Here is a 27,906-nt window from a genome sequence, read left to right on the forward strand (position 1 = left end):
AACCACGCATGCGTGGCGCTCCCGGGCAGGGAAAGTCCTCGACTTACGACCGGTTGGGTAGTCCTCGACTTACGACCGGTTTAGTCCTCGACTTACGACTGGTTTAGTCCTCGACTTACGACCGGTTGGGGTCGCGGCATTAAAAAGGTTGAGAACCACTGTGGTAAACTGAAAAACCATAGCAAAGTAACTAAAACTAGCAACCCCACCAGAAAAGTAAGAAAAACAGAAAACTATAAAGCTTTATGCAGATAAAAACATGAACTATATATATCCAGTATTGTCATCATCACCACCATCATCATCTGCACTACAATGATCCCTTACATCTGGTTTGGCATAGGTGTCTCACCTGCATGTGATGAGTAAGAACTGAAAGACCATAGCAGAGAAATTAAAACTATCACCCCCACCATAAAAATATCAAAATACGTAAAAATATGATAAACAGAGAACTATATACTGTAGTTTTATATAGATACAAATATGCATTACAATACATCCAGTATCACCATCATCATCTGCACTGCAATGATCTCTTATGTCTAGTTTGGCATATGTGTCTCACCTGTGTGTAGAGGGTGAGAACTATGTGGAAAAAGGAGAACTGTTTTGCACCTGGCTACACCCTCTTTCATGAAGAGAGGATAAGGGCGACTGCAATAAAAAATATACAAGGCAGAGAGAAGGCTGCTGACAGAGGTGGGGAAGAACTGATAGTCTCTTCTGTGTATTTGAACACCAACCCAAAGTCAACTGTTCTATTATTGAAAAACTAAGCAAGGAAGCCATGAAATATTCATCAGGGCTTTGATGGCAGCTGCGCCATCTATAAGAGCCCACACAAGCTTTTTCTTTCCAGCTTAATAGCAGAAACAAGCTGCCTGCTTTGGTTTGATTTCCCCATTTCCCAACTGGTAGGATATCGGAAGCATCATTTTCTATCTTATTTCCTTAAATGTATTTTTATTTACCTGACTGAATTTATAATTCAGTTCAATCAAATCAATTTTTGGGATAGGTCTATTTCTTCTTGTAGAAGATAGAAGAGGAAGCAAATAAATCTGTGAGTGCCGTTGAATATATACTGTATATAAAGAAAGGTTGCCTTCATACTTCATTGCCGGTCAAAAGGATGTGCCACACATTTGCATGTACATGTGGTACAAATATAAACAAAGATGCCTGATAAATTTTATTTATTTCTATACTGTCCATCACACTTAAGTGCTTCTAGGTGTTGAGGAGAAAAAGAGGCCATCTATGTTAAAATTGAACAGCCCTGTCTCAACAGAGGGGGAGGGATATGATACCACCTATCTCCTGTCTACAATGCAGTCCTTTCAGCAATTCCAAGAAAGCTCCACACCTATTTGCATTCTGATTCAGGTGACCCTGAATGTACAGATAAACCCCCAGGTGACCTCAACAGTCTCGGAATGCTAATCACGAACTTCAGAGTGCTAACAACCAGATGACCACAAAGAATATAAATCCCTCCACTCCCCACCATTCAGTCAGAACTGAAGAAGCTTCTTGGATGAGAAGTGAAACATCTTCAAAGAAAATACAAAGAAAGTCCAGTTGCCTTTTGAAAAGCACCTTTGAGTGCTTCTAGGTGGTTTACAAATAAAATTATGGTTAGGCCATGTGGCTAGTCTCTGATAAGAAACACAAGGAGAGCCAGGAAATTACTATAATTCAAAAAGTATACAAAGTGCCATAGGCAGGAATTTCAAACTATCTAAATATGTCCAGGGATAAACCATGCTTCATCTTCTATAGTCTTCACATGCACTCAGCCTGCATGCACACAACAACAAATATTAAGTGCTGTATTTAGCAATGAAAAGTTTGCCCACGTGTGTTCTATTTCAGGAGAAGACAGACTCCAAAGTTTCATTGAATTATAAACTGGATTAACATTAACATGGCATGTCACATAACAGAAACAATGGATGGAAACTAATCAAGGAGAGAAGCAACTTGGAATTAAGAAGAAACCTCCTAACAATGAGAACAATTAACCAGTGGAACAGCTTGCCTTTAGAAGTTGTGGGTGCTTCATCACTGGAGGTTTTTAAGAAGAGACTGGACCTGTCTGAAATGGTATAGGGTCTCCTGCTTGAGCAGAAGGGTGAACTAAAAAACCTCCAAGGTCCCTTCCAACTCTATTCGGATTGATTGATTGATTGATTGATTGATAACATAATTAACCTGGTTTCTGAATCTATTTTCTGTGTTCACACACTACGTTATACAATTAAATAATTGTAACTTCACAATTATTAATGAGTTAACTTCACAGAACACATTAAGTGACAAAAAACAAAACTAAGGATTACACTATCCAAAGTCAACAGGGGAATGTACAAAAAACACCCACTACATCACTGTTTCTCAACCTTGGCAATGTTAAGTTGTGTGGACATTAACTCCCAGAATCCCCTAGCCAGCCTAAAGTTGCCAAGTTTGAGAAACACTTTGCCAGATCTTCATCAGACCTGGTTAAATGTTATGTAGGGATATTACTTTCCATCTGCTTTCATTTTCATTTCTCCTATCTTTGCTGAAGAGAGGGTTGTTTTTTTATCCTGATACAATAGCAGAGCAAAATAGCAGAATATAATAGCAGAGTAACAGCATCGTATGTTACAGTTAATTATTTACAAGTCCAAATAATTCGGCAATCATTCTTATTTTCCCCTTTTACATGGCTTTCATCTTGTCCTCAACCCATGAGTGAGATAAATGGTTATAAGCTGTGATGATATCAAAGTAGCATTTTCTCACTTATTTGAACAATGCCTAACAACAGCCTTGCGGTGTACAATATAAAATCTCTTAAACGCTGTTAGCATATACTTTGGAGAGAAGAACTCTTTTCAACTTAAAACAGATGAATGCTTCAGAGAAGTAGATAAAGACATCCTTGCCCCTGAATACAGGGATTCAATTCCTAACTATTAATTGAAGAGTCTGCAGGGTCAAGATTTGCTCTGACTGGGGAGAAGAACAATAGAAGCAAGATACAGACTGTAAGGGGAATAGCAAATTTAATCTGGGATTGCCTTCTGCCCATTCAAGAGTAAAAAGCTTTTTAATTCAGTCGTGGGGAAAGACCCTTTGACCTGCATAGAATTTAGAGCTTATGTCATACTTTAACTATTCATGCAATTTTTTAATATTTATTCAGTGTTTATGGCTGCCCACCTGCTAAATGACTCTGGGTGGCTAGCTACATGGAAAACATCCTCCCAATACATAAATAATAAATAATTCAACAAAACAGTAGAAACATGCACAACACCTCTGTTATGGAGATGGAGAAGTAAACCCACTCCATATTTGGGTATTTAACTTCAAGGGGAGTGGTTCTTAAACTGTTTGACCCAATTACCCTTTTTCCAGTCTCAAATAATGTCGTTAAGCTCACACACAAAAAAAGGCAGAATCTGTTATTTTACAGTTATCTTAACAGTGGCAGTCCCAAATTCAACTCTCAGTTCACAAGCAAGCAATTACAAATTGTACTATTTGTACAATTAGGATATGCCCAAATTACCACCTTGGGAGTAATTACCCCCCAGTTTAGGAACCACTGTTCCATGGGCTTTCTGAAGCATAGATGCACAAAGAAATCAGGTCAGTGGCTGGTCGCATACATTGCTTTGAATCCTGGCTTAATTTAAATAGGATTTGTTAAATAAGGCATGGTGACTGGCTTCACACATCACACTAAGTAAAAACTAAACAAAGCACATTAAGGCTAAGAGTAAAGTGTGAAGACAGTCAATGATTTGCCAGATAGATACTGGCATCAGAATATAGGGGAAAGTAGATGAAATTTTGAAGAGGGAAATTTCTGATTCATGTCTGATTCCATTCACTGGAATATAGTTAGAGGCATTATGGAGTTTGGTCTGTTAATTATTTCTCTAAGTTACATCTCCTCTTTTGCCATTATGTGCTAAACTGAATACAGCATTCAATTTGTTTTATAATTGCTGAAAAACATGCCATTGAAGATGAAGAGCAGTAGGAAGGTTAGGAGGTGAACAGAGGACAGGAAGTTGCTGGGAAGATAAAAGGGATGGCCACTGAGTAAAGTATATTGGGTGGTTACAGTCAATGCTAAGAAGATTGGAGGTGCACTATCTCCAAATTAGCTGTTGTGAATATAGGTGCCATTCCTGCCACAATGACAAATTATTTGATCTGAGCTGTTTATGTAATGCAACAAGTACCATTCCAAAGGCAAAGGTGCAGTTTGAAATAAGGACTATTTTCCAATTTGCGTGAAAGCACACATCAATTATTTCAGTATCTATCCCTTCCTAATTTCCTCCTTGTATGTCTGTGAGGTCTGTTTCATGTTGTTGAGTCACTACGGAACTCCCAAATGTGTTGCTTTATATTCTTTGAAGTTAGATGAATTAGAATTATTGATATCCTAATTCCTGGACTCTCTGTGCACAACTGAGGCTCTGCTGTGGAGACCAATGGCAGATGGTGTGCCCAGCACTTTATAGCATCAAGGACAAGATGCTGCAGTAGACCAAGGAGAATGAGGCCATTAGTGCAGCTTCCTTTTGGTGTGTGGCTTCTGCAAGCCAACATAGAAAAGTCTTCTGTTACTGAATTAATATGGGGAAATGGAAAAAGATGTCCACTTTCCCAGATGCTAATTATCCTTAGCTGAAGTGTCCTTGGGGGAAGGGAGGTGTCAAAAAAGTAAAGATGGTTGACTTGTGATTTGGAGGGGGTTCCTTTAGTAAAGGAAAGATGGATATCTGTAGGAGGGCAAACTCTGAACATTGCTGATGTGCTTCCCATCTTCCTTCCTTCCTTCCTTCCTTCCTTCCTTCCTTCCTTCCTTCCTTCCTTCCTTCCTTCTGACAGGTATTCTGAAGAGGATATCCGGCAGAAGGTTGGCACCTTCCGGCAAATGCTGATGGAAAAAGAGGGTGTTCTCACTCGTGAAGATCAACACGGACGGCATATGTGAGTATGGAGAGAGTGCTATGCAATCACATCAACTTGGCTTCTCTTTCTCCAGCTCTGTGGAGCAGATTCAAAAGAGTCTAATTGCCCCCAAATCCTTGCATGTAGAAACTTAGCATGCCAGCAAGAAGGATGAACTGGACTTTCTATCCAGTATTCTTTTTTTCTACCCACTGTGCGTGGGAGGGAGGGGAAAGCTCTCTGCTAAAGAAAACAGCAAATCCCATGGCAGTCAGTTAAAATTTCATCACTTACTGTTGCTCTGTTACAAATAATACAAGCTTTCACAGGAAGGGTTCGGTGCTCACAATTAGCCTGTACATCATTTTACCCAGTTTATTTAAGATATAACCGCCACCAATGCCATAAAAATATTAGGACCAGTGTGCCCCAAATAACAGATAATTAGAGTGCTGCTGATTATTCTCAATTGCTATCCAATATGGCCATTTGAAAGGAACCATATTGCAAAATACTGGACTAAAAATATTTTTTGTCCATGAAACCACAATGCAGGCAGAGGAAGATGGTTGTAAGAATCTCTCCTGTCTTTATATACTTATTAGGAAACACAGTTTTCTCTCCCCCCTCCCCCAATGTAGCCCCTTTGATGGTTCTGTCCAGTTCAGATGGGGGTCTCCACAATAATCTCAGAAGTGCATCTTAAAGGGGGAAATCATAGACAACCTTTCCCCTTTTTCTCAGGAACTTTGTCCTTAGCCAGTTCAATCACCACAGAAAGTAACAGTTTCTCAGTATAGTACAACTATTGCACAGGTTTATTGAATCACAACTTGAATATAGTTGTCCCTTTAGTACATTCCTCATTTCCAGCACAACTAATTAGAGGCATTCATTGCTGATGAACACGACTTTCCCAACTAATATTAGCAGGAGAATTATCTAGATTAGTCATCAGATAGTTGGGAAAAGTTATCTTGTAACTCTAGAAAGATTGCTGAGTTGAGAAGATAGCAGAGAAGTAGCAGGTAAAAAACAGCAAATAAAATGGCAAGGTATGGATCAGAGAAGCTTTTATACTTCTCACACAACCACGCCCAAAAATAGGCAAGCACAGTTCTTTTTCGTCTCCTGCTTTATAATCTAAAAGTGTTGATTCTGACCAGCTGTTTTTATCATGAAATATTGTTCCATTGACTAATGGAGAAGACTATTAGAAAGGGATTTGGCTGTTCTTAGCCAGCTCTTCATCATGGAAATTTATGTCCTGGCCAGCTCTTTTGTCCAGTAGTTGTACTTCTATCTTCCCCTGGTCTTTGGTACATCATTATTTTATTTTGTCCCAATATTTGTAATTTCATGAACCTATGAATTCAGGTATATGTACTTGACTGAGCATTCAACAGATAGCTCATTAAGTTCAATATTCATCTTGATCACTAGAAAAGGTTAATTGGCTGGGCAAGCCTGCAAAGAGATTGCTCTCTGTTAAGCTAACCCTTGGTTTCTGAAGTACTCTTCCTATACCGTGGATAGATTGTGTCAAAGCTAATTCAATTCAGGCTAAATTCATCATCCCAACCAAAGAAGTCTTTTTCTATCAAATGACCAACCACCCCTGCTGTCGTTGGCTAGTTAACCAGTCTATTTGCTGCTTGTCATCAAAGAGTCATCAATTTATGAAAAACGAGGATACAACATGCTGTGAACTGCACTGTAATCTTCTTTTCTGCATCTCTGGAGTTATTTCCTAATGGATGACAAAGATGGTGGTCTGTCCCCTGCACAACCCTTTTCATTGTTAAGGGGGTTACTTCTCCTGAACTGGAGGCTTCTCCTAAAATAAAGATCTGGAGACTAAAACATATGAAGAAAGGTTGCATGATTTGAGTTTGGCTAGTCTGGAAGAGAGAAGGACTAGGGGTGACACGACAGCAGTGTTTCAGTATTTGAGGGGGTTACCTTATTTTCCAAAGCACCAGAAGGCAAGATAAGAAACAATAGAAGAGAAGGAGAGAAGCAACCTGCAATTAAGGAGAAACTTCCTAACAGTGAGGACAATTAACCAATGGAACAGCTTGCCTTCAGAAGTTGTGGGTGCTTCATCACTGGATGTTTTAAGAAGAGACTGGATAGTCACTTGTCTGAAATGTTATAGGGTCTCCTGCTTGGGGATTGGACTGGAAAGCCTCCAAGGTCCCTTCCAGCTCTATTTTGATCGATTGATTGAACTACTGTACTACTAATGAATTGCACATTAATGTACAGCCATCAGCCAGGACAGCCATCAGGGAAGCCAAGAGAGAAATCAGAAAGATTTTCACGCCAGGAATAAGGTTAATTTATTAAAATGAAGACTTTGTTAGGGCTGGCCATTTGGGGCAAGAGAGATAAATAAGCCATGGTCCTGAGGAAGGGAAGGAGAAAAACAGGCATAATGCTCAGAATGGAGACAAAAGATGCCAAAGGAGTCCTAAGCCTTAGCTTTCAAGGTTTAGATCAGTTTCTTTTTTTAGCAGCCTCCATCTGCTTTGCTTGTAATCATGATTCCTTATTTCAAGTAAGGACTACCTAGCTGTGTTTATGTAATAAGATTAATTAGGTTAGCTAAGGTTCTGCTGGCAGCATCTGCATAACACATTTCATTTGTACCACAAAAGATGGTTGCTGCTGGCCTTGGTTAGGTTTGGTAGGTTAATGTGATATTTAGTTAGTTTATGGGTCAAAGGATAAGAATGTTATGTAAACCCAAATGATGCTTATTACACATAACTTAAACTATAGATTAGCAAGGACAGGCTGCCTTTGCATCTCAAGCTCCCTTGAGACCACAATCTAAAAGGTTCTTCTACCACATGAAAAGCAGCTAGAATAGAATAGAATAGAATAGAATAGAATAGAATAGAATAGAATAGAATAGAATAGAATAGAATAGAATAGAATAGAATAGAATAGAATAGAATAGGAAGGGACCTTGGACGTCTTCTAGTCAACCCCCTGCTCGGGCAGGAAACCCCATACCATTTCTGACAAATGGTTGGCCAATCTTTTCTTAAAAACTTCCAGTGTTGGAACATTCACCGCTTCTGGAGGCAGGTTGTTTCACTGATTAATTGTTCTAACTGTCAGGAAATTTCTCCTTAGTTCTAGGTTGCTTCTCTCTTTGGAGAATAGTCTGACTCCCCCTTCTTTGTGGCAACCCATGAGATATTGGAACACTGCTTTCATGTCATCTCTAGTCCTTCTCTTCATTAAACTAGACATATCCAATTCCAGCAAATGTTCTTTATATGTTTCAGCCTCCAGTCCCTTGATCATTTTTGTTGCTCTTCTCTGCACTCTTTCTAGAGTCTCAACATCTTGTTTACATCGTGGTGAACAAAACTGGATGCAGTATTCCAAGTGTGGCCTTACCAAGGCATTGTAAAGTGGTATCAACATTTCACATGATCTTGATTCTATCCCTCTGTTAATGCAGCCTAGTACTGTGTTGGCTGTTTTGGCAGCTGCAGCACACCGCTGGCTCATATTTAAGTGATTGTCCACTAGGACGCCAAGATCCCTCTCACAGTTACTACTACTGAGACAGGTACCACCATACTGTACCTGTGCATTTGGTTTTTCTTGCCTAAATGTAGAACCTTACTTTTTTCACCATTGAATTTCATTTTGTTAGATAGTGCCCAATGTTCAATTCCGTCAAGATCCTTCTGTATCTTAAGCCTATCTTCTGGAATGTTGGCTATTCCTGCCAGCTTGGTGTCACCTGAAAATTTGATGGGTTCCCCATCTATCCCCTCATCCAAACCATTGATGAAGATATTGAAGAGCACTGGACCCAAAACAAAGCCCTGGGGCACCCCACTGCACATTTCCTCCATGTAGATGCAGTTCCATTGAGGACTACACATTGAGTGTGGTTGGTCAACCAGTTATGAATCCATCTGATGATGATGCTGTCTAACCCACATTTTTCTATCTTATCTAATAGTAGGTTGTGATCTACTTTATCAAATGTCTTACTGAAGTCCAAGTAAATTATATCCACAGTATTCCTCTGATCCACTAATTTTGTCACCTTGTCAAAAAATGCAATAAGATTTGTTTGGCATGATCTGTTCTTGACAAACCCATGTTGGCTTTTGGTTATGACTTTGTTTGCCTCTAGGTGTTCATTGATGCGTTGCTTGATTATCTTTTCCAGAATCTTCCCAGGTATTGAGGTCAGGCTGATAGGTCTGTAGTTTCCTGGATCTGTTTTTTTTTTCTTTTTGAAGATGGGAACTACATCAGCTCTTTTCCAGTCCTCTGGTAGTTCCCCAGTGGTCCAGGATCTTTGAAAGATATAGTTCAGTGGTTCTGAGATCATATCTGCCAGTTCCTTCAGAACCTTGGGGTGTAATCCATCTGTCCTGGTGATTTGAACTTGTTTAGGGTGGACAGGTACTCACTTACCATTTTCTTGCCTATCTTAACTTGTGTTTCTAATCTGTTTTTTACGGTACTGTTTTTGATGGGTTGGACTGTTTTTTCCCTTTGTGTAAAGACAGTTGCAAAAAACAAATTAAATAGTTCTGCTTTCTCCCTGTTGCCTGTTACCTTAATGCCACTTTCTCCCACTTATGGACCAATCATTTCCTTAACTTTTTTCTTGTTTTTTACATGTTGAAAAGAAGCTTTTTTTGTTATTTTTTACTTTTGTCGCAAGCCTTAATTCATTTTGAGCCTTAGGATACAGAGATACAACCCCCTCCTCAGTCCTCTGCCACGAGACAATCATGAACTGAAGCTCATGAGTACTGTTTTTTAGAGTTTTTGCTGTCCAATAACTATAGATAAAGAAGGTTGTGCTGTTAACCAGAAGAATGCATGGATATGTCCATGAACTTATCAAAGGACAAACTTTGACTCAAAGGATACTTTATCTTTTATCCATGAAGAAAACTATGAGTAATCTTTTTACCCATCGAAAAGCTTTGTTCCTTTTTTTTTATTTCTCCAGCCCACTAATATCTCTCCCCCAAACATCCTGGGGTTCATTTCCTTTACAACAGCCAATTATTCACTTGGCTTATAATCAGGTTAAGCTTCTTCAACAGCAGAGATTAATATCTCCCAGGCAGTATCTGTTGGGCTGTACTACTCTTGCTGCAATTTTCCCCTCCTGACTCCTTTCCAAGAGAAGGCTGGAGAGTTCCACCTCCAAAAAACATTAGTCAGCCATAATATTGTAATTATATGCTGTTTCTGAAAAAGCAGAGACAAAGGCAGAGGGGGGTGACATTTCCAAATGTTATTACAGTGATTTTCTCTATTTTGTACATGATGGATTTTTTTTGTTGGTAAGGAGGCATTGCTTGCATACTGATTCAATACTTTTTGAATTGACAGATAGCTCTCAGTAAAGAATTTACTCTTATTGACAACACATGGGTTAATTTTTTAATAAATAAATACAATTAAAGGGATTCCACTTCCCATTCTACCTAATCCAAGAAATAATTTAGCAAACTAAAGCCAAATTCCCTGATTTAAAACATTATCTGGATTATAAATTGTATTTACAGAAATGTTATGAGGGCTTTGGCAGTTGTGGATTTGATCCAAGATGCAGCAGCTAAGTCATTTTTGTGATTTTTCTCTTATTGATATAGCAAAACAAGGTAAGGTTCATTTTAAGCAACTTTGCAACTTAGCTAAGCAACCAAACAAAATAAAGTTTTCAGTCTTAGAATTTTCTTCACTAAATAAGAACTCTTCTACTTTTACATTCCTTTCCCTCTCCATATTTAGAGACAAGTAGGATAGTACCACTTATAAAGCTTTAGTAAGACCAAACTTTGAATATTGCATCCAGTTTTGGTCACCATATTATAAAAAAGATGCTGAGACTCAAGAAAGAGTGTAGAGAAGAGGATTAGGAGGATGGAGCTAAAACATATGAATTGGGTACGTCTAGTCTTGTGAAAAGAAGGACTAGGGGCGACCTGATAGCAGTGTTCCAAATTTGAGGAAATGCCACAAAAAAGAGAGTGTTAACCTATTTTCCAAAGCACCAGAAGACAGGACAAGAAACAACGGATGGAAACTAATCAATGAGAAAAGCAACCTAGAACTAAGGAGAAATTTCCTGACAGTGAGAACAATTAACCAGAGGAATGGCTTGCCTTCAGAAGTTATTGGTGCTCCATCAGTGGAGACTTTTAAGAAGAGACTGGACAGCCACTTGTCTGGAATGGTAGAGGTCCCTTCCAACTCTGTTATTCTCTTATTCTCTTATAGATTGTTATAGATCTTCCTGGAAAAAGTCTATGTGGTAAAAATGACAATAACATATAATTAATCAATCACTTAGAGATAAACAAGGAGGTTAATTATTCTGGTTGATATTATTTTTCTGAGGGGGCAGGATATAGTCTCTCTCCTGACTTCCCACAAGTTAGCTGTCTTGGGTAGATTTGTCCTATGACAATACTTTCTTTCTTTCAGTGCATCTTGAGATTTCTCCTCACTTCTGATCACATCAAAAGTTTTGCCCTGGGCTGTCTTGAAAATGTCTTAGAATTCATATTGGTCTGATAATCATTAGATTTTATTTTTCCTTCTCATAAGAATTCTCTTTAAAATCCCAACCTTTTCATCTTGCTCTTACCAGCTCAGTAGCTATCCCTGTTTTCTACACTGCCTGTATTGTCAGGGTCAGCTAGAAAGAACAATATGTCAGGCTGGGTGTAAATGTGGTATGATAGCAGAGAGCTCCAGGCAACTGCATGCTCACACAGGAGGTCTTTGGACAATGCTGGCCTTGTACTGTATAAGATTGGTGAATGCTAATTTATACTAAGATGCTAATTTATATGTGCAAATTTAGAATGAATTATAGCGACTTAAAAATAATAATTTAATATATTTCACTTTAGTAAGAAATAGAAGACCAGATGAACTGTCTGTCTGTTCCTCAGTCTTTCTCCAGATAATAAAAACTGATGGGGAATTTTTAGTCTCCCTGACCATTCTCTTTAGCTGAGTTCTTTTCCTCAGTTTAAAATGATTATTGCATTGTTTATAAATGTGCATAAACTGCATATGCCAAATACAACTCATATTACATTCATTAAGGCAAACTTCAATTGGGACACAAAAAGAGATCATTCAAGCTGATTGTTCCAAAGCGGCATTCCCATGGTTACATGATCAAAATTCAGGCACTTGGCAACTGACTCATATTAATGACAGTTGCAGTGTCCTGGGGTCATGTGATCACCTTTTGCGAACTTCTCACAAGCAAAGTCAATAGGGAAGCCAGGTCCATTTAATACCATGTTACTAACTTAACGACTGTAGTGATTCACATAACAGCTGTGGCAAGAAAGGTCATAAAATGGGGCAAAATTCACCTAACAACTGACTCATTTAGCATAGAAATTTTGGTCTCAGTTGTGGTTGTAAGTCAAGGATTACCTGTATGTGTGGAATTAATCTGAACTAGGAATCTATTAACCCCTGCAAACTTGCTGAAGATTGAAATTTTGCTCAATCACTCCATTTTCCCTTATAATTTAAATAGATATGTGTGTATGTATATATCAGCCATATATACACACATACTGACAAAACATTACAGAAAAGAAGTTTTAATATGATTGTGGCATATAGAAAAAATATTAGTTTTGTCGATTGTTTTACAATGTGCAGTCAAACACACAAAGAATCCTGGTGCAAGCATGAATGAAATCATATTCAGAATGGGGCTTTCCCCATAATACTAGATATATTGGTAAGCTCTGAATGACTGTTTTTCTCTTTTTTCTTGGACAGAGTGATAGAAAATCACCATATGGTAGACGGAGAAGAATATGCCATACAATATGCAGAGTATGAAGAAGGTTGCCCATTGCAGTGTGACTGTGCAACTGAGTGTTACCAATATGACAGCAATCACCAGGAATACAGGTGAGTATCATGGATATCAGCTGTGGCTCCAAGGGAAACTCTGTCTTGAGTTAGGTGCACTGATTTTCTAGCAAGATTTTAGTATTCTATGAAATTTAATCAGAGTCCTTTTAGTATATGAAGCTTAATCTTACAAATAAGAGCTTTACTGTTGGTTCATTTTAAATGGCAACTATGGATTTTCATCTGCCAAATAATAACACCCAAATAGATAAAAAAGAACAATTCCTATGCCATGAACAAATGATTACTTAGATGTTAAAATGAGCAAGCCAAGGAAATAGATTCAGCAGCTGGGCCAATTTTCTAATGCCTAGGAAGAGAAGCTTTTCAGTGAAATTTTGAAATAAAATACTAACTTCCTGACAAATGCAGAAAATCTTATTATGGCAAATACTGTAGAAAATCTCAGATTCTTCTACTTCTCTTAGGATAAGCCCACACATCCACCAATGACTTCACAATTCTAGCTAAGATAAAAGCTTAGATTTCAGCTGTAAGTTGGAATTTTTGACTTTGGGAGACAAAGTTTATTGTAATTTTGGAACTGATAAAATTTCTTATTTATCTCCTTGCCTTTATTCAGGGCCAGACTTCTATACAACTCCATGTGACCAGATTTGCTAATTATTTATTTCCTGGGATGAAAGGTTAAAAGAGTTGGATGTATTTGGTTTGAAGTAAAATCCATCAAAAGACAAGATGATAGCTGTAGCACTGGTAGTGTCCTTAGAGGGGGAAAGTAAAAAAAATCAAGATGGCAGCTACAGTTAAAGCTGCACCCCTTTTCTATGTACATTGATGCCACGCACATGTGCAAAGGGGATGGTCTTTGTGTGGCTATATGTTAAAGATATTTAAATTTAGTAGCTGGAGCAGTGGGTTGTGCAGTGAGCCAGAACATACAGTTATAGTTGATTGATTGGAGAGTGCTGGCTCTTGCGTGTGGCAATCTGTGCTGTGATTGGTTGCTGTGGATGTGAAGGGGGAGTTGCCCTTTTTCCCCGTCTTTTTCTTCTGTGTGCCCTGTATGCTCTGTGATTTACCTTATGATGCTCCTGTTAGCCTGACTATCTTGTTTACTGTAAATATAAATGTAAAATATATTTATTTATATGAAACTACAAGTTCTTGTCAGCATCTCTGACTCCATTTGGACACCTGCTGCACAATTCCTTGACACTATAGCTGCCATCTTGACTTTTTATCCCCCACAATAGATGCCCCATGTCTCAAGATAAAACCCTCTAAATTCTCAATCATATTTTACCCTTTTTCTCTGGACTGTCCATTCATGCTCAGAATACCCAGATGTGCTATTTTTATGCATCTCTCTGGTAGGATACCACTATTTATTTTAAACTGGGGAAGAAAATCTTCCTCCCTGGCCAAAACAAATAATCTTTTTTATTATCAGTTCTGTGTCAAAGTTTCCAGACTCGGGGAACTACACTGCAATGGGCTGATTGACTCCTCAAAGGCCACATTAATTTACATACTGTGCAGCTGGTTCCACACTATATGAATAATCTGATTATACAACGAACATAAATGAACTAAACAAGCTGGGTTTGCACAACATGCTAAGATAAAAAAGAAATGAATGAAGATTCATGTAAATATGGCTGCTAGATTTTTAACCAGGTCAGGTCCACATGTTGTACACAGCTAAAGGGGATAATATTTATATATCTCTGGTATGCTTTAGAGGCAGGCTTCCAATGCCAAAGAACTTGAATGGGGAATAAATTGTACAAATGTAGCCAAAATATAACTTCAAGCCACTGTCCCATTGATATCTACTTTCTATACTAATTATTATTTAAGAGTTCTTTTCGTTATCGCAGACTGATGAATTTAAGAGAATTTATCAGGGATGTCTGCAGGGTGTGATAAAAAAAGCCAAGATTATGGTGCAATTGAAGTTCTGTCATCTGTCTGTCTATCATCATATATCTGTCTATTTGCATCACACTACTGTGGTCACCACAGTTTTTGACCAAACCTACAGATGCTTCTGGAATTTCCTCAATACTATTCTTTTTCTCTTCTCCCAAACATCAACCCTTTTCCTTCCTTGGTCTTTTCCCTTCTCCTTTTCTAGTTTTTAAAAAAGAATTGCTTACACAATTAATTGGCTACTTTTTGCTCCCAAACATTTCATAGCAAATTACAAGACAAAATAGTTTAACTTTCCAGCAAATGAGATGGTCCCAGCCTCACCTTTGCTATTGAGTCTTCAGCCTGGATGATCAAATAATCCCAAGGATGCTACAGTGATTAGTTAGTAATTGGCAGGGGTTAAAACATATGATCTTTGAAGGCCTTTCCAATTCAAACTATGCTAAAATGAAGTTGAACATTTTGTGATTCAGGATATTATGGCAGTCATGATTGTAGAATGTTGCACAAAGCAGGCCATTGCATAAAGCTATACAATAATATGCATAAAGCATATTATTGAATAATATGCTGTGAATACTGTACTTGTGTTTTGTTCCCCTTTACCCTTTAGGACTTACTGTAAAGTGTTGCGTGAATCCAATGTATAATTCTAGGATTCTGTGTTCAGCAATTGTAAGGACCAATAATTTTACCCGGCAGTTAATTCTGCATGGAAAAGGCCCTGACAATTCTGAAGCTTATAGCTTTCCATTTAATTCATGTCATTTTCTGATTTATGCTTCATGATGATATGAAGAAATATGCACTTCAGGCACACAAGACCCTTTTTGTGAAGTAAATGAAGTTATCATATCTGTACTCCCTGTAAAGGGACTCATTTTTATTTATTAAGTACTGTAGATCCCTCGACACTATTATTCGTGGCTTAGTTTCACTGCTCTTTTAATTTGCTTTTAATCTTATCTTCATTTTCCATTTCTCTATTTTATGGTTTTAATTTCTATCTGTGTCACCCAGAGAGAATACTATAAAAATGCTGTTGTCACTGTCACCCAGTGCTTTTTTTGTAAAAAAAAAAAAAAAAAAAAGTGCCAGAACTCACACGTCATACAACCCGCCTTGCCTACCCTACAAGGTTCCATCCAAAAAAGGTGCCGGAACTCCGTTCTGGATGTTCTATGACAAAAAAAAGCCCTGCTGTCACCCATAGATACACAAACACTCCCACAATTACACACACACACACACACACACAAATGTACAAGCATCTCCTCTGGCTGGAAATAATAGTGGCAAAGATAGCAATAGCAATAGCATTTAGACTTATATACTGTGCCTTAATGCTTTACAACACTCTCTGAATAGTTTACAGCAGGCATGTCAAACTGCTGGCCCACGGGTCGGATGCGTCATGCTGAAACCGCACCCACCCCATTGCCGGCAATGGGGGGAAAATCGCGATACGTCACGAGTTTGACATGTCTGGTTTACAGAGTCAGCATATTGCCCCCAACAATCTGGGTCCTCATTTATTGACCTCAGAAGGATGGAAGACTGAGTCAATCTTGAGCCAGTCAGGAGCGAACTCCTGCCTATGGGCAGAATTAGCTTGCAATACTGTATTCTAACTGTAGTCCTCAAGTTACAACCATAATTGAGCCCTGGAATTACAGTTGTAGTGTGGGGAAAGGATCACATAAGGTGATAGATTTGCATATGAAAATAAAACCAATAAGCATGTCAAGAAATAAATTGGTGGTTGTATAGATGAGTATTTAGTCATGAGTGGAACCACTTACTATACACTGTAAAGTGGTGCAATTCAGATTCAGACATATCTTCTCTTCTGCTGTGAAAAATTGTTAAAGAAATGACTGAGTGTCTTCTATTTACTTCTTCCTTAGGCTGAAGAGACACTCTAGTAGCTCCACCTCTCCACCACCAAAAAAGAAAAAGAAAAAAAAATCAGGTCACCGACGAAACCGGTGAGTCTCTCTATTGGAACTGATGTCTTGAAGTATATAACTTGAATCAGGGGCTATCTAATCCAGCTGCTTCATTTATGCATTTATGCAGAAAATTCTATGTGTAATTCCTGACATTTCTAGTTACGTCTACACTTAGGGCTTCCAGATATAGGCTGAATTAATAAGAATGACCCTTAGATGGCAGGAAAGAGAGTTTTCTGTGTCTCTGTGTTACCATCTATTGCTTGTTTGCATTTTTGCATCAAAAATAATCGTATACTGCTGTCAAGTAGAATAGAATAGAATAGAATAGAATAGAATAGAATAGAATAGAATAGAATAGAATAGAATAGAATAGAATAGAGCTGGAAGGGACTTTGGAGGTCTTCTAGCCCAGCCCCTGCTCAAGCAGGAGAACCTATACCAGTGATGGTGAACCTATGGCACGCGTGCCAGAGGCGGCACTCAGAGTCCTCTCTGTGGGCACACCTGCCGCCGCCGCCAGCTCGCGCAGGTCCATTAGGCCACTGCTGGTGTCTGGAGCGGCAGCCCCACCCAGCACAAAGGAGGCGAAGCAGCTGGCTAGCAAACTCAAGTAGAGGTGGTAGAGCGCGCCCCCTGCACTCGCTGGCCTCTGTGTGCGGGGGCTGATGGTGTCAGGCAGCAGCTGCCCCTGCCTCGCCTTGCCCCGCAGCAATGGCACCCCCTCCCTACCCCCTGCCTTACCCCACAGGACGAGCCTCCTGCCCATTGCCCCACCCACCAGAGACCCCCTGGATCTCCCCCAATCCGGCCAAGCCTCCACAGGCATCCCCCCACGAGCAACATCAAGGTGGCCACGTCCACCCCGCCATGCCCACTCAGTCTGCCGTCACCACCGCAGCCACTCCCACCCAGTGGGCCACACCCCCTGCCCCCCGAGGGTACCACAATGCTGATGCGGCCCTGGCACTTTGCAATAAATAATTGGGTTTTGGGTTGCGGTTTGGGCAATCGGTCTCTAAAAGGTTCGCCATCACTGACCTATACCATTTCAGACAAGTGACTGTCTACTCTAATCTCTTCTTAAAAACCTCCAGTGATGGAGCACCCACAATTTCTGAAGGCAAGCTGTTCCACTGGTTAATTGTCCTCACTGTTAGGAAGTTTCTACTTAATTCCAGGTTGCTTCTCTCTTTGGTCAGTTTCCAACCATTGTTTCTTGTCCCGCCCTCTGGTGCTTTGGAGAATAGTTTGACGCCCTCTTCTTTGTGGCAGCCCCTCAAATACTGGAATACTGCTATCACGTTGCCCCTGTTTCTTCTTTTCTTTAGACTAGCCAAACCCACGTCCTGCAGCCATTCTTCATATGGTTTAGTCTCCAGGCCTTTGATCATTTTAGTTGCTCTTCTCTGAACTTTTTCCAAAGTCTCAACATCTTTTTTGTAATATGGTGACCAAAATTGGTTGCAGTATTCCAGGTGTGGTCTTACTATGGTTTTATAAAGCGGTACTAATACTTTGCGTGATCTTGATTCTATGCCTTTGTTTATACAACCCAGGATTGTATTAAGTAAAATAGACTACAGTCTAGATCAGTGGTTCTCAACCTTTTCTTCACCACAGACCCATTTAAATACCTTTTGTGACCATAGACCATGGCCATGGATCCCCAAGACATAACTCAATATTTAAATCATAACATTTCTTCAAGCCTTCCCTGACCCCTGTGATGACATTGTGGCCCCCCAGGGGTCCACAGACCACAGGTTGAGAATCACTGGGCTAGATGAATCAATGATTGTATAGCCTTTTCTGACCTGATATTCTCCAGATGCAATGGGCTACAACTTCCCAGGGATCTACACATTAGGGAAGTCATAATTGCAAAGGTTAAAGAATTTTGAGAGCATGGGTTAGGGAAGTTAGGGAGAGTTTAGAGTGTCAATCTGGCAAAAAGACTCCCTACTTAGCTAGAAATGTTGGCTGATTCATTATTTTATCTATTGTCAACCTTCCCAAGTAAACCAGACAGGAAACATGACCAGATGAGCTAATTCTACTTTATTATAAAGCTATATTAACAAAAACCTGCATGCCTGAAAGTACAAATCTCCTGCCATCTCTTTTAGAGCCTGAGAAGTTAGGGAGAATCCCTTCTGAACCTCTTTCTCCACCCATTATGTAGCTTCGGGCTCTGTCCTCTCTTACCTGACCATTCCTTAAGCAGCTTCTCTTCAGATTCTTCTCACATCACATGATCCTGTCAGCCAAAGAATGTCAGCTGACAAGGACTAAAAGGCAAGCTTTTTCTGCAGTGGCCCCTGCTCTGTGGAACAGCCCCCCTTTGGAGATTAGGATGGCCCCAACCCTGTTAGGCTTCTGTAAAGCACTAAAAACCTGGCTATGCTGGTGAGCCTGGGTCACCACATGTGCCAAGGGCCATGTCTCCTGGGTAAATTATTAACAGGCCAGATGCCTTGCTTTTGTGTGTACTTCAGATTAGACTTTTTAAGGTTTTGGTTGTTTTAATGCTTTTTACTGTTTTAATTGTTTTAAAATGCTTTTTAAATTTTAATTGTAATATATATGTTTTGAATTAGAAACTGTATCAAAACTGATAGGAAGCCACCCCCCTCCCCCGACTATGCCAAATAAAGTGTTTTCAATTAAAAAGATATATTCTGGAGTAGGAAGACCACCAAGTGGCTGAAGGTTGTGAAGGACTTGAAAAAGTTTTCTTGTAGGCCCCCTGAAAGGGCACTTGGTTTCTCTCTCCCTGCCTGAGTTGTCCATCCTCAACCATTTTTTGTGGCTATACAGAAGCAAAGAGAAGCAATTACCTGAGGTATAAATGCTAGGGGACAACAGGAATAAGCTGTCTAGATGATGTTTATCTTCCCAAGCTGTTCTGTCTATTGAGAACCGAGCCTTTATCTCCTAAACTAGCTTGCTGCCCTCAGCTTTAGGCAAAAATGCTACTCAGTTGCCAGAGCCTTGAGTTTGTGCCTGATAAACAAGGTATAAATCTAAATTTCATTTTATACAAATTCATTAGGGCTCACTTATCAGTGAAATGGCCTTCAGTAAATGGAATGGGGAGGGTGGACACCATCTCACCCTTGCTTCAGAGAGCATCTCCAGTTTCTCCCACCTAATGTGCAGACCAGCTTGCTCCTCTGTCACAGATCTTTTTAAACATGAGTGGCTGTCCAGCTCTGTCAATAATATCTCCAGGCTCAAAATGAACTACAGCCAGCTGTGAGAGGCAAAGTAGACCAAGGAGCAGGAGCACCAAGTTCCTTTCCTTCTTCCCATCAACCTTCCAGGTTCTCTGCTTAAGTGTGCTCTTCTCTTTGGCGAACGACTGTTTTGAGGGACAAGGTTTTTTAGACCGAATGAAAAGCATTTAAAAGGAGGAGCTATGGGGTGGTAAAACTATCTGGCTGTATCTGCTACTCATTCTGCTTCTTCTTATTATTATTATTTATTGAATTTATATACCGCCCTATCTCCCTTACGGGACTCAGGGCGGTGAACAGGCGATAATAAAAACCATGATAAATATACACAAATTTCTGTTCTAAAATCAAATTAAATAACAGGCCTGCTCTAAAAATACCCCATACAAAACCCCCACTAAAACATAATCAAACTACGCCAGGCCGGCCGCACGGAATAGATGGGCCTTCAGGGCTCGGCGAAAAAGGCGCAGGTCCGCAACTGTACATAGGTCGGGGGGTAGGTCATTCCAGAGGGCAGGAGCTGCCACAGAGAAGGCTCTCCCCCTGGGGGTCGCCAGCCGGCATTGTCTGGCCNTTATCGCAGACTGATGAATTTAAGAGAATTTATCAGGGATGTCTGCAGGGTGTGATAAAAAAAGCCAAGATTATGGTGCAATTGAAGTTCTGTCATCTGTCTGTCTATCATCATATATCTGTCTATTTGCATCACACTACTGTGGTCACCACAGTTTTTGACCAAACCTACAGATGCTTCTGGAATTTCCTCAATACTACATCTGATTTTTCTTTTTCTTTTTCTCTTCTCCCAAACATCAACCCTTTTCCTTCCTTGGTCTTTTCCCTTCTCCTTTTCTAGTTTTTAAAAAAGAATTGTTTACACAATTAATTGGCTACTTTTTGCTCCCAAACATTTCATACCAAATTACAAGACAAAATAGTTTAACTTTCCAGCAAATGAGATGGCCCCAGCCTCACCTTTGCTATTGAGTCTTCAGCCTGGATGATCAAATAATCCCAAGGATGCTGCAGTGATTAGTTAGTAATTGGCAGGGGTTAAAACATATGATCTTTGAAGGCCTTTCCAATTCAAACTATGCTAAAATGAAGTTGAACATTTTGTGATTCAGGATATTATGGCAGTCATGATTGTAGAATGTTGCACAAAGCAGGCCATTGCATAAAGCTATACAAAGGGATTTTGAATAATATGCTGTGAATACTGCACTTGTGTTTTATTCCCCTTTACCCTTTAGGACTTACTGCAAAGTGTTGCGTGAATCCAATGTATAAGTCTAGGATTCTGTGTTCAGCAATTGTAAGGACCAATCATTTTACCCGGCAGTTAATTCTGCGTGGAAAAGGCCCTGACAATTCTGAGGCTTACAGCTTTCCATTTAATTCATGTCATTTTCTGATTTATGCTTCATGATGATATGAAGAAATATGCACTTCAGGCACACAAGACCCTTTTTGTGAAATAAATGAAGTTATCATATCTGTACTCCCTGTAAAGGGACTCATTTTTATTTATTAAGTGCTGTAGATCCCTCGACACTACTATTCGTGGCTTAATTTCAGTGCTCTTTTAATTTGCTTTTAATCTTACCTTCATTTTCCATTTCTCTGTTTTATGGTTTTAATTTCTATCTGTGTCACCCAGAGAGAATACTATAAAAATGCTGTTGTCACTGTCACCCAGTGCTTTTTTTGTAAAAAAAAAAAAAAAAAAAAAGGTGCCGGAACTCACACATGTCATACAACCCGCCTTGCCTACCCTACAAGGTTCCATCCAAAAAAGGTGCCGGAACTCCGTTCTGAACGTTCTATGACAAAAAAAAGCCCTGCTGTCACCCATAGATACACAAACACTCTCACAATTGCACACACACACACAAATGTACAAGCATCTCCTCTGGCTGGAAATAATAGTGGCAAAGATAGCAATAGCAATAGCATTTAGACTTATATACTGTGCCTTAATGCTTTACAGCACTCTCTGAATGGTTTATAGCAGGCATGTCAAACTGCTGGCCCACGGGTCAGATGCGTCATGCTGAAACTGCACCCATCCCACTGCCAGCAATGGGGGAAAAGTCGCGATACGTCACGAGTTTGACATGCCTGGTTTACAGAGTCAGCATATTGCCCCCAACAATCTGGATCCTCATTTATTGACATCAGAAGGATGGAAGACTGAGTCAATCTTGAGCCAGTCAGGAGCGAACTCCTGCCTATGGGCAGAATTAGCTTGCAATACTGTATTCTAACTGTAGTCCTCAAGTTACAACCATAATTGAGCCCTGGAATTACATTTGTAGTGTGGGGAAAGGATCACATAAGGTGATAGATTTGCATATGAAAATAAAACCATAAGCATGTCAAGAAATAAATTGGTGGTTGTATAGATGAGTATTTAGTCATGAGTGGAACCACTTACTATACACTGTAAAGTGGTGCAGTTCAGATTCAGACATATCTTCTCTTCTGCTGTGAGAAATTGTTAAAGAAATGACTGAGTGTCTTCTATTTACTTCTTCCTTAGACTGAAGAGACAATCTAGTAGCTCCACCTCTCCACCACCAAAAAAGAAAAAGAAAAAAAAATCAGGTCACCGACGAAACCGGTGAGTCTCTCTATTGGAACTGATGTCTGGAAGTATATAACTTGAATCAGGGGCTATCTAATGCAGCTGCTTCATTTATGCATTTATGCAGAAAATTCTATGTGTGATTCCTGACATTTCTAGTTACGTCTACACTTAGGGCTTCCAGATATAGGCTGAAATAATAAGAATGACCCTTAGATGGCAGGAAAGAGAGTTTTCTGTGTCTCTGTGTTACCATCTATTGCTTGTTTGCATTTTTGCATCAAAAATGATCTTATACTGCTGTCAAGTAGAATAGAATAGAATAGAATAGAATAGAATAGAATAGAATAGAATAGAATAGAATAGAATAGAATAGAATAGAATAGAATAGAGCTGGAAGGTACCTTGGAGGTCTTCTAGCCCAGCCCCTGCTCAAGCAGGAGAACCTACTGTATACCATTTCAGACAAGTGACTGTCTACTCTAGTTTCTTCTTAAAAACCTCCAGTGATGGAACACCCACGATTTCTGAAGGCAAGCTATTCCACTGGTTAATTGTCCTCACTGTTAGGAAGTTTCTTCTTAATTCCAGGTTGCTTCTCTCTTTGGTCAGTTTCCAACCATTGTTTCTTGTCCCGCCCTCTAGTGCTTTGGAGAATAGTTTGATGCCCTCTTCTTTGTGGCAGCCCCTCAAATACTGGAATACTGCTATCACGTCGCCCCTGTTTCTTCTTTTCTTTAGACTAGCCAAACCCAAGTCCTGCAGACTTCAGGCCTTTGATCATTTTAGTTGCTCTTCTCTGAACTTTTTCCAAAGCCTCAACATCTTTTTTGTAATATGGTGACCAAAATTGGTTGCAGTATTCCAGGTGTGGTCTTACTATGGCTTTATAAAGCGGTACTAATACTTTGCGTGATCTTGATTCTATGCCTCTGTTTATACAACCCAGGATTGTATTAAGTAAAATAGACTACAATCTAGATCAGTGGCTCTCAACCTTTTCTCCACCACAGACCCCTTTAAATACCTTTTGTGACCATAGACCATGGCCATGGATCCCCAAGACATAACTCAATATTTAAATCATAACATTTCTTCAAGCCTTCCCTGACCCCCGTGACAACATTGTGGCCCCCAGGGGTCCACAGACCACAGGTTGAGAATCACTGGGCTAGATGAATCAATGATTGGATAGCCTTTTCTGACCTGATATTCTCCAGATGCAATGGGCTACAACTTCCCAGGGATCTAGACATTAGGGAAGTCATTAAAGCATTTTGAGAGCATGGGTTAGGGAAGTTAGGGAGGGTTTAGAGTCTGAATCTGGCAAAAGGACTCCCTACTTAGCTAGAAATGTTGGCTGATTCATTATTTTATCTATTGTCAACCTTCCCAAGTAAACCAGACAGGAAACATGACCAGATGAGCTAATTCTACTTTATTATAAAGCTATATTAACAAAAACCTGCATGCCTGAAAGTACAAATCTCCTGCCATCTCTTTTAGAGCCTGAGAAGTTAGGGAGAATCCCTTTTGAACCTCTTTCTCCACCCATTATGTAGCTTCGGGCTCTGTCCTCTCTTACCTGACCATTCCTTAAGCAGCTTCTCTTCAGGTCCTTCTCACATCACATGATCCTGTCAGCCAAAGAATGTCAGCTGACAAGGACTAAAAGGCAAGCTTTTTCTGCAGTGGCCCTTGTTCTGTGGAACAGCCTCCCTTTGGAGATTAGGATGGCCCCTAATAGGGGGGTGTATGGGGTGTTCAGGGAGGGGTAGCACCTCTGGTGGAGGGCATGTCATGCCCTTTTTTTAGGGCAGCTCGTACACCTTTGGTCCCCACCTGACACTCAGCTCTCACCTGTGGCTCCTAGTAGCTGTAACATGCGCAGCGGCCACACCCCGGGCAACAGCTTCGACAGGCTGGCCAAACCAGGTTGAGAGTAGCCGTTGTGTCTTCGACATTTGGTGAGCAAGGGATTTGTCTATCCCAAGCATGTGAAGACAGACTCTGGCGGATTGAGCGGATGAGACCTATTAAAATAGGACCAACGATCATGAAGGCAGTTTCTGCAAGCGACGTGGTACGCTGAGAGCACGGCAAGACACGAAACATGCCCTGGTCAACCACTGCGCCCAGCCCATCTCCAACTGTCTCGACTTTTGTCCTGCCATTGGAACAAGATGGAATCTGGGAAGAGAGAGTGAGGCTGACTATGCGCACCTCTCCCTCACTTTAATCCAATCCACGCGCAAGTCTTGACATCTTGACTTTCCCTAACTTCAGCCATCTACGGACACACCGCTGATGGCCCATAATCCATAAGATGTCATGGTCTTCATCAAAATCGATGGACAAACAACAGGATGGCCCCAACCCTGTTAGGCTTCTGTAAAGCACTAAAACCCTGGCTATGCTGGTGAGCCTAGGGCACCACATGTGCCAAGGGCCATGTCTCCTGGGTAAATTGTTAACAGGCCAGATGCCTTGCTTTTGTGTGTACTTCAGATTAGACTTTTTAAGGTTTTAATGCTTTTTACTGTTTTAATTGTTTTAAAATGCTTTTTAAATTTTAATTGTAATATATGTTTTGAATTAGAAACTGTATCAAAACTGATAGGAAGCCACCCCCCTCCCCCGACTATGCCAAATAAAGTGTTTTCAATTAAAAAGATATATTCTGGAGTAGGAAGACCACCAAGTGACTGAAGGTTGTGAAGGACTTGGAAAAGCTTTCTTGTAGGCCCCCTGAAAGGGCACTTAGTTTCTCTCTCCCTGCCTGAGCTGTCCATCCTCAACCATTTTTTGTGGCTATACAGAAGTAAAGAGAAGCAATTACCTGAGGTATAAATGCTAGGGGACAACAGGAATGAGCTGTCTAGATGATGTTTATCTTCCCAAGCTGTTCTGTCTATTGAGAACCGAGCCTTCTAAACTATCTCCTAAACTAGCTTGCTGCCCTCAGCTTTAGGCAAAAATGCCACTCAGTTGCCAGAGCCTTGAGTTTGTGCCTGATAAACAAGGTATAAATCTAAATTGCATTTTATACAAATTCATTAGGGCTCACTTATCAGTGAAATGGCCTTCAGTAAATGGAATGGGGAGGGTGGACACCATCGCACCCTTGCTTCAGAGAGCAAATCCTCTTGCATCAGTAGCATCTGACAATGGTTAGGCCTCTGTGAAGATGCTGCCAAAGGATTACCTGGCCTTGTGGCCTTGTGAGAGAGTGAGCTGGACTTCAGGGAGCTCCCTGTACAATTGGGCATGATGTTCTTTGCACTAGACATGATTCACATCCATTAAAGAAGGAAGGTATGGCAACAGGAGCAGTTGTGCATGAAGACTAAGAGATTACCTACAGAACCAGAGAGCCTATCATCTTTGTTTCCAAAATGTTTCCATCCTTCACCCAGCTGTTGACTTCCAGATGTGTTGGGATTGCTAGTTGAGAATTCCAGGAGTGGCAGTTCCAAAACCTCAAGGGGGGGTGCAGATGCAGGAAGGCTGCAGTGAAGCGTCTCACTCCATTAGATCATGATACAAACACGTGAGGAAATAATTAGAAATAGAAATAGAAATAAGAATAGAAATAGAAATAGAAATAAGAATAGAATAGAATAGAATAGAATAGAATAGAATAGAATAGAATAGAATAGAATAGAATAATAAGGGTGGAAGGGATCTTAGAGGTCTTTTAATCCAACTCCCTGTCATGACAGGAGATCCTATATCATTCTGGACTTTCTTTGGGCTTGATGGGATGGATATACTTGATCATAGAAAGAATAACAGAATAAAGAATTAGAAGGGACCCAGGAGGTCCTCCTGTCCAACCCCCTGCCCAAGCAGACCCTCTACCATTCCAGAAAAATGGTTGTCCAATCTCTTCTTAAAAACCTCGAGTGATGGAGCACCCACAACTTCTGGAGGCAAGCCAATTAACACTGGTTAATTGTCAGGAAATTTCTCCTTACTTCTAGGTTGATTCTCTCCTTGATTAGTTTCCATCCATTGCCTCTTGTCCTGCCTTTAGGTATTTTGGAGAATAGGTTGACCTCTCTTATTTGTGGCAGGCCCTCAAATATTGGAACTCTGCTATCATGTCACCACATTTCATTTTTGCATATTTTCTCAGTTTTGCTAGCCATCAGGAAGAATTTCCCCAATTCTTGGACATTTTTAGGCAGCAATGGGGCTGTCCCTGATCTTTAGGATGCAATTAAGGCTGAGATCCCATACATTAGAATGAAATGGATCAAAATGAGATATCACTGAGGATATCACAACCACAACTGACATCTCCAGTTTCTCCCACCTAATGTGCAGACCAGCTTGCTCCTCTGTCACAGATCTTTTTAAATATGAGTGGCTGTCCAGCTCTGTCAATAATATCTCCAGGCTCAAAATGAACTACAGCCAGCTGTGAGAGGCAAAGTAGACCAAGGAGCAGGAGCACCAAGTTCCTTTCCTTCTTCCCATCAACCTTCCAGGTTCTCTGCTTAAGTGTGCTCTTCTCTTTGGCGAACGACTGTTTTGAGGGACAAGGTTTTTTAGACCGAATGAAAAGCACTTAAAAGGAGGAGCTATGGGGTGGTAAAACTATCTGGCTGTATCTGCTAGTCATTCTGCTTCAAGATACCCAGAACGAACAAACCACAGATGGTTCGGTTGATCTAGACAGATCGGTAAAACCACTCGGGTCATTTATTAGTGAATTTTCTTACAGAGAAAACTGTTTTTGTTTTACCGACGGGACGTCCACCTGATTCTATAAAATATCCCTAACCGTCTCGGAAGTCCTCGTTGTGACCCTTGTCGACGGAGTTCGTCCATATCACAGGGGAGAGAGTGTCAAAAAAAGTTGATGGATTTGATTACACAGTTGCAACCATCATCTTGACTTTTTGCCTTAGTCCTGCTGGCCTCAATCCTCACAGGGAGGCTCTGTCCAGAAATACGGTGTTTCAGAATTTGAAATGATTGAATCGATGGACACTTTTCATTCTGTGCAGGAAAGATAGAATGTAATACCACACGTTAGTGGGGGTTCTATACACATTCTATTATATTGGGTTACTGGCTTCAAAGGACAAAAACAATGAAGAAAAAAAATATATTGACCCAGCATGAAGTGAGGAAAAAGTGGAGAAATGGAAGGAGGGGGGCCAGGACAGCAGATTTCAATTAAAATCCCCCCTTCAGGTCTCTCCAGGGATGTTAAAAAGACATGGATCGTTTATAGCAGTGATGTGTGCCATTTTTTTCCCCCCACATTTGAACAACAATTTTAACTATTTCAACA

At 40.2% G+C, this 27,906-nt stretch overlaps 1 protein-coding gene across 1 annotated transcript in view; it reads left to right on the plus strand.

Moving 5' to 3' along the window:
• The window catches only part of SRRM3 (serine/arginine repetitive matrix 3), an 82,251-nt gene that overhangs the window by 11,300 nt on the left and 43,045 nt on the right, over nucleotides 1-27,906 (plus strand). Inside the window, exons 2-4 of the mRNA XM_029285681.1 lie at nucleotides 4,903-5,004; nucleotides 12,784-12,918; nucleotides 22,557-22,637. Of these exons, the coding sequence (XP_029141514.1) occupies nucleotides 4,903-5,004; nucleotides 12,784-12,918; nucleotides 22,557-22,637 (318 nt within the window). The remainder of the gene's footprint in view (nucleotides 1-4,902; nucleotides 5,005-12,783; nucleotides 12,919-22,556; nucleotides 22,638-27,906) is intronic.

The sequence above is a fragment of the Protobothrops mucrosquamatus genome, unplaced genomic scaffold (assembly GCF_001527695.2).
Source record: "Protobothrops mucrosquamatus isolate PMUCROS unplaced genomic scaffold, P.Mucros_1.0 scaffold_181, whole genome shotgun sequence".
Classification (NCBI taxonomy): Eukaryota; Metazoa; Chordata; class Lepidosauria; order Squamata; family Viperidae; genus Protobothrops; species Protobothrops mucrosquamatus.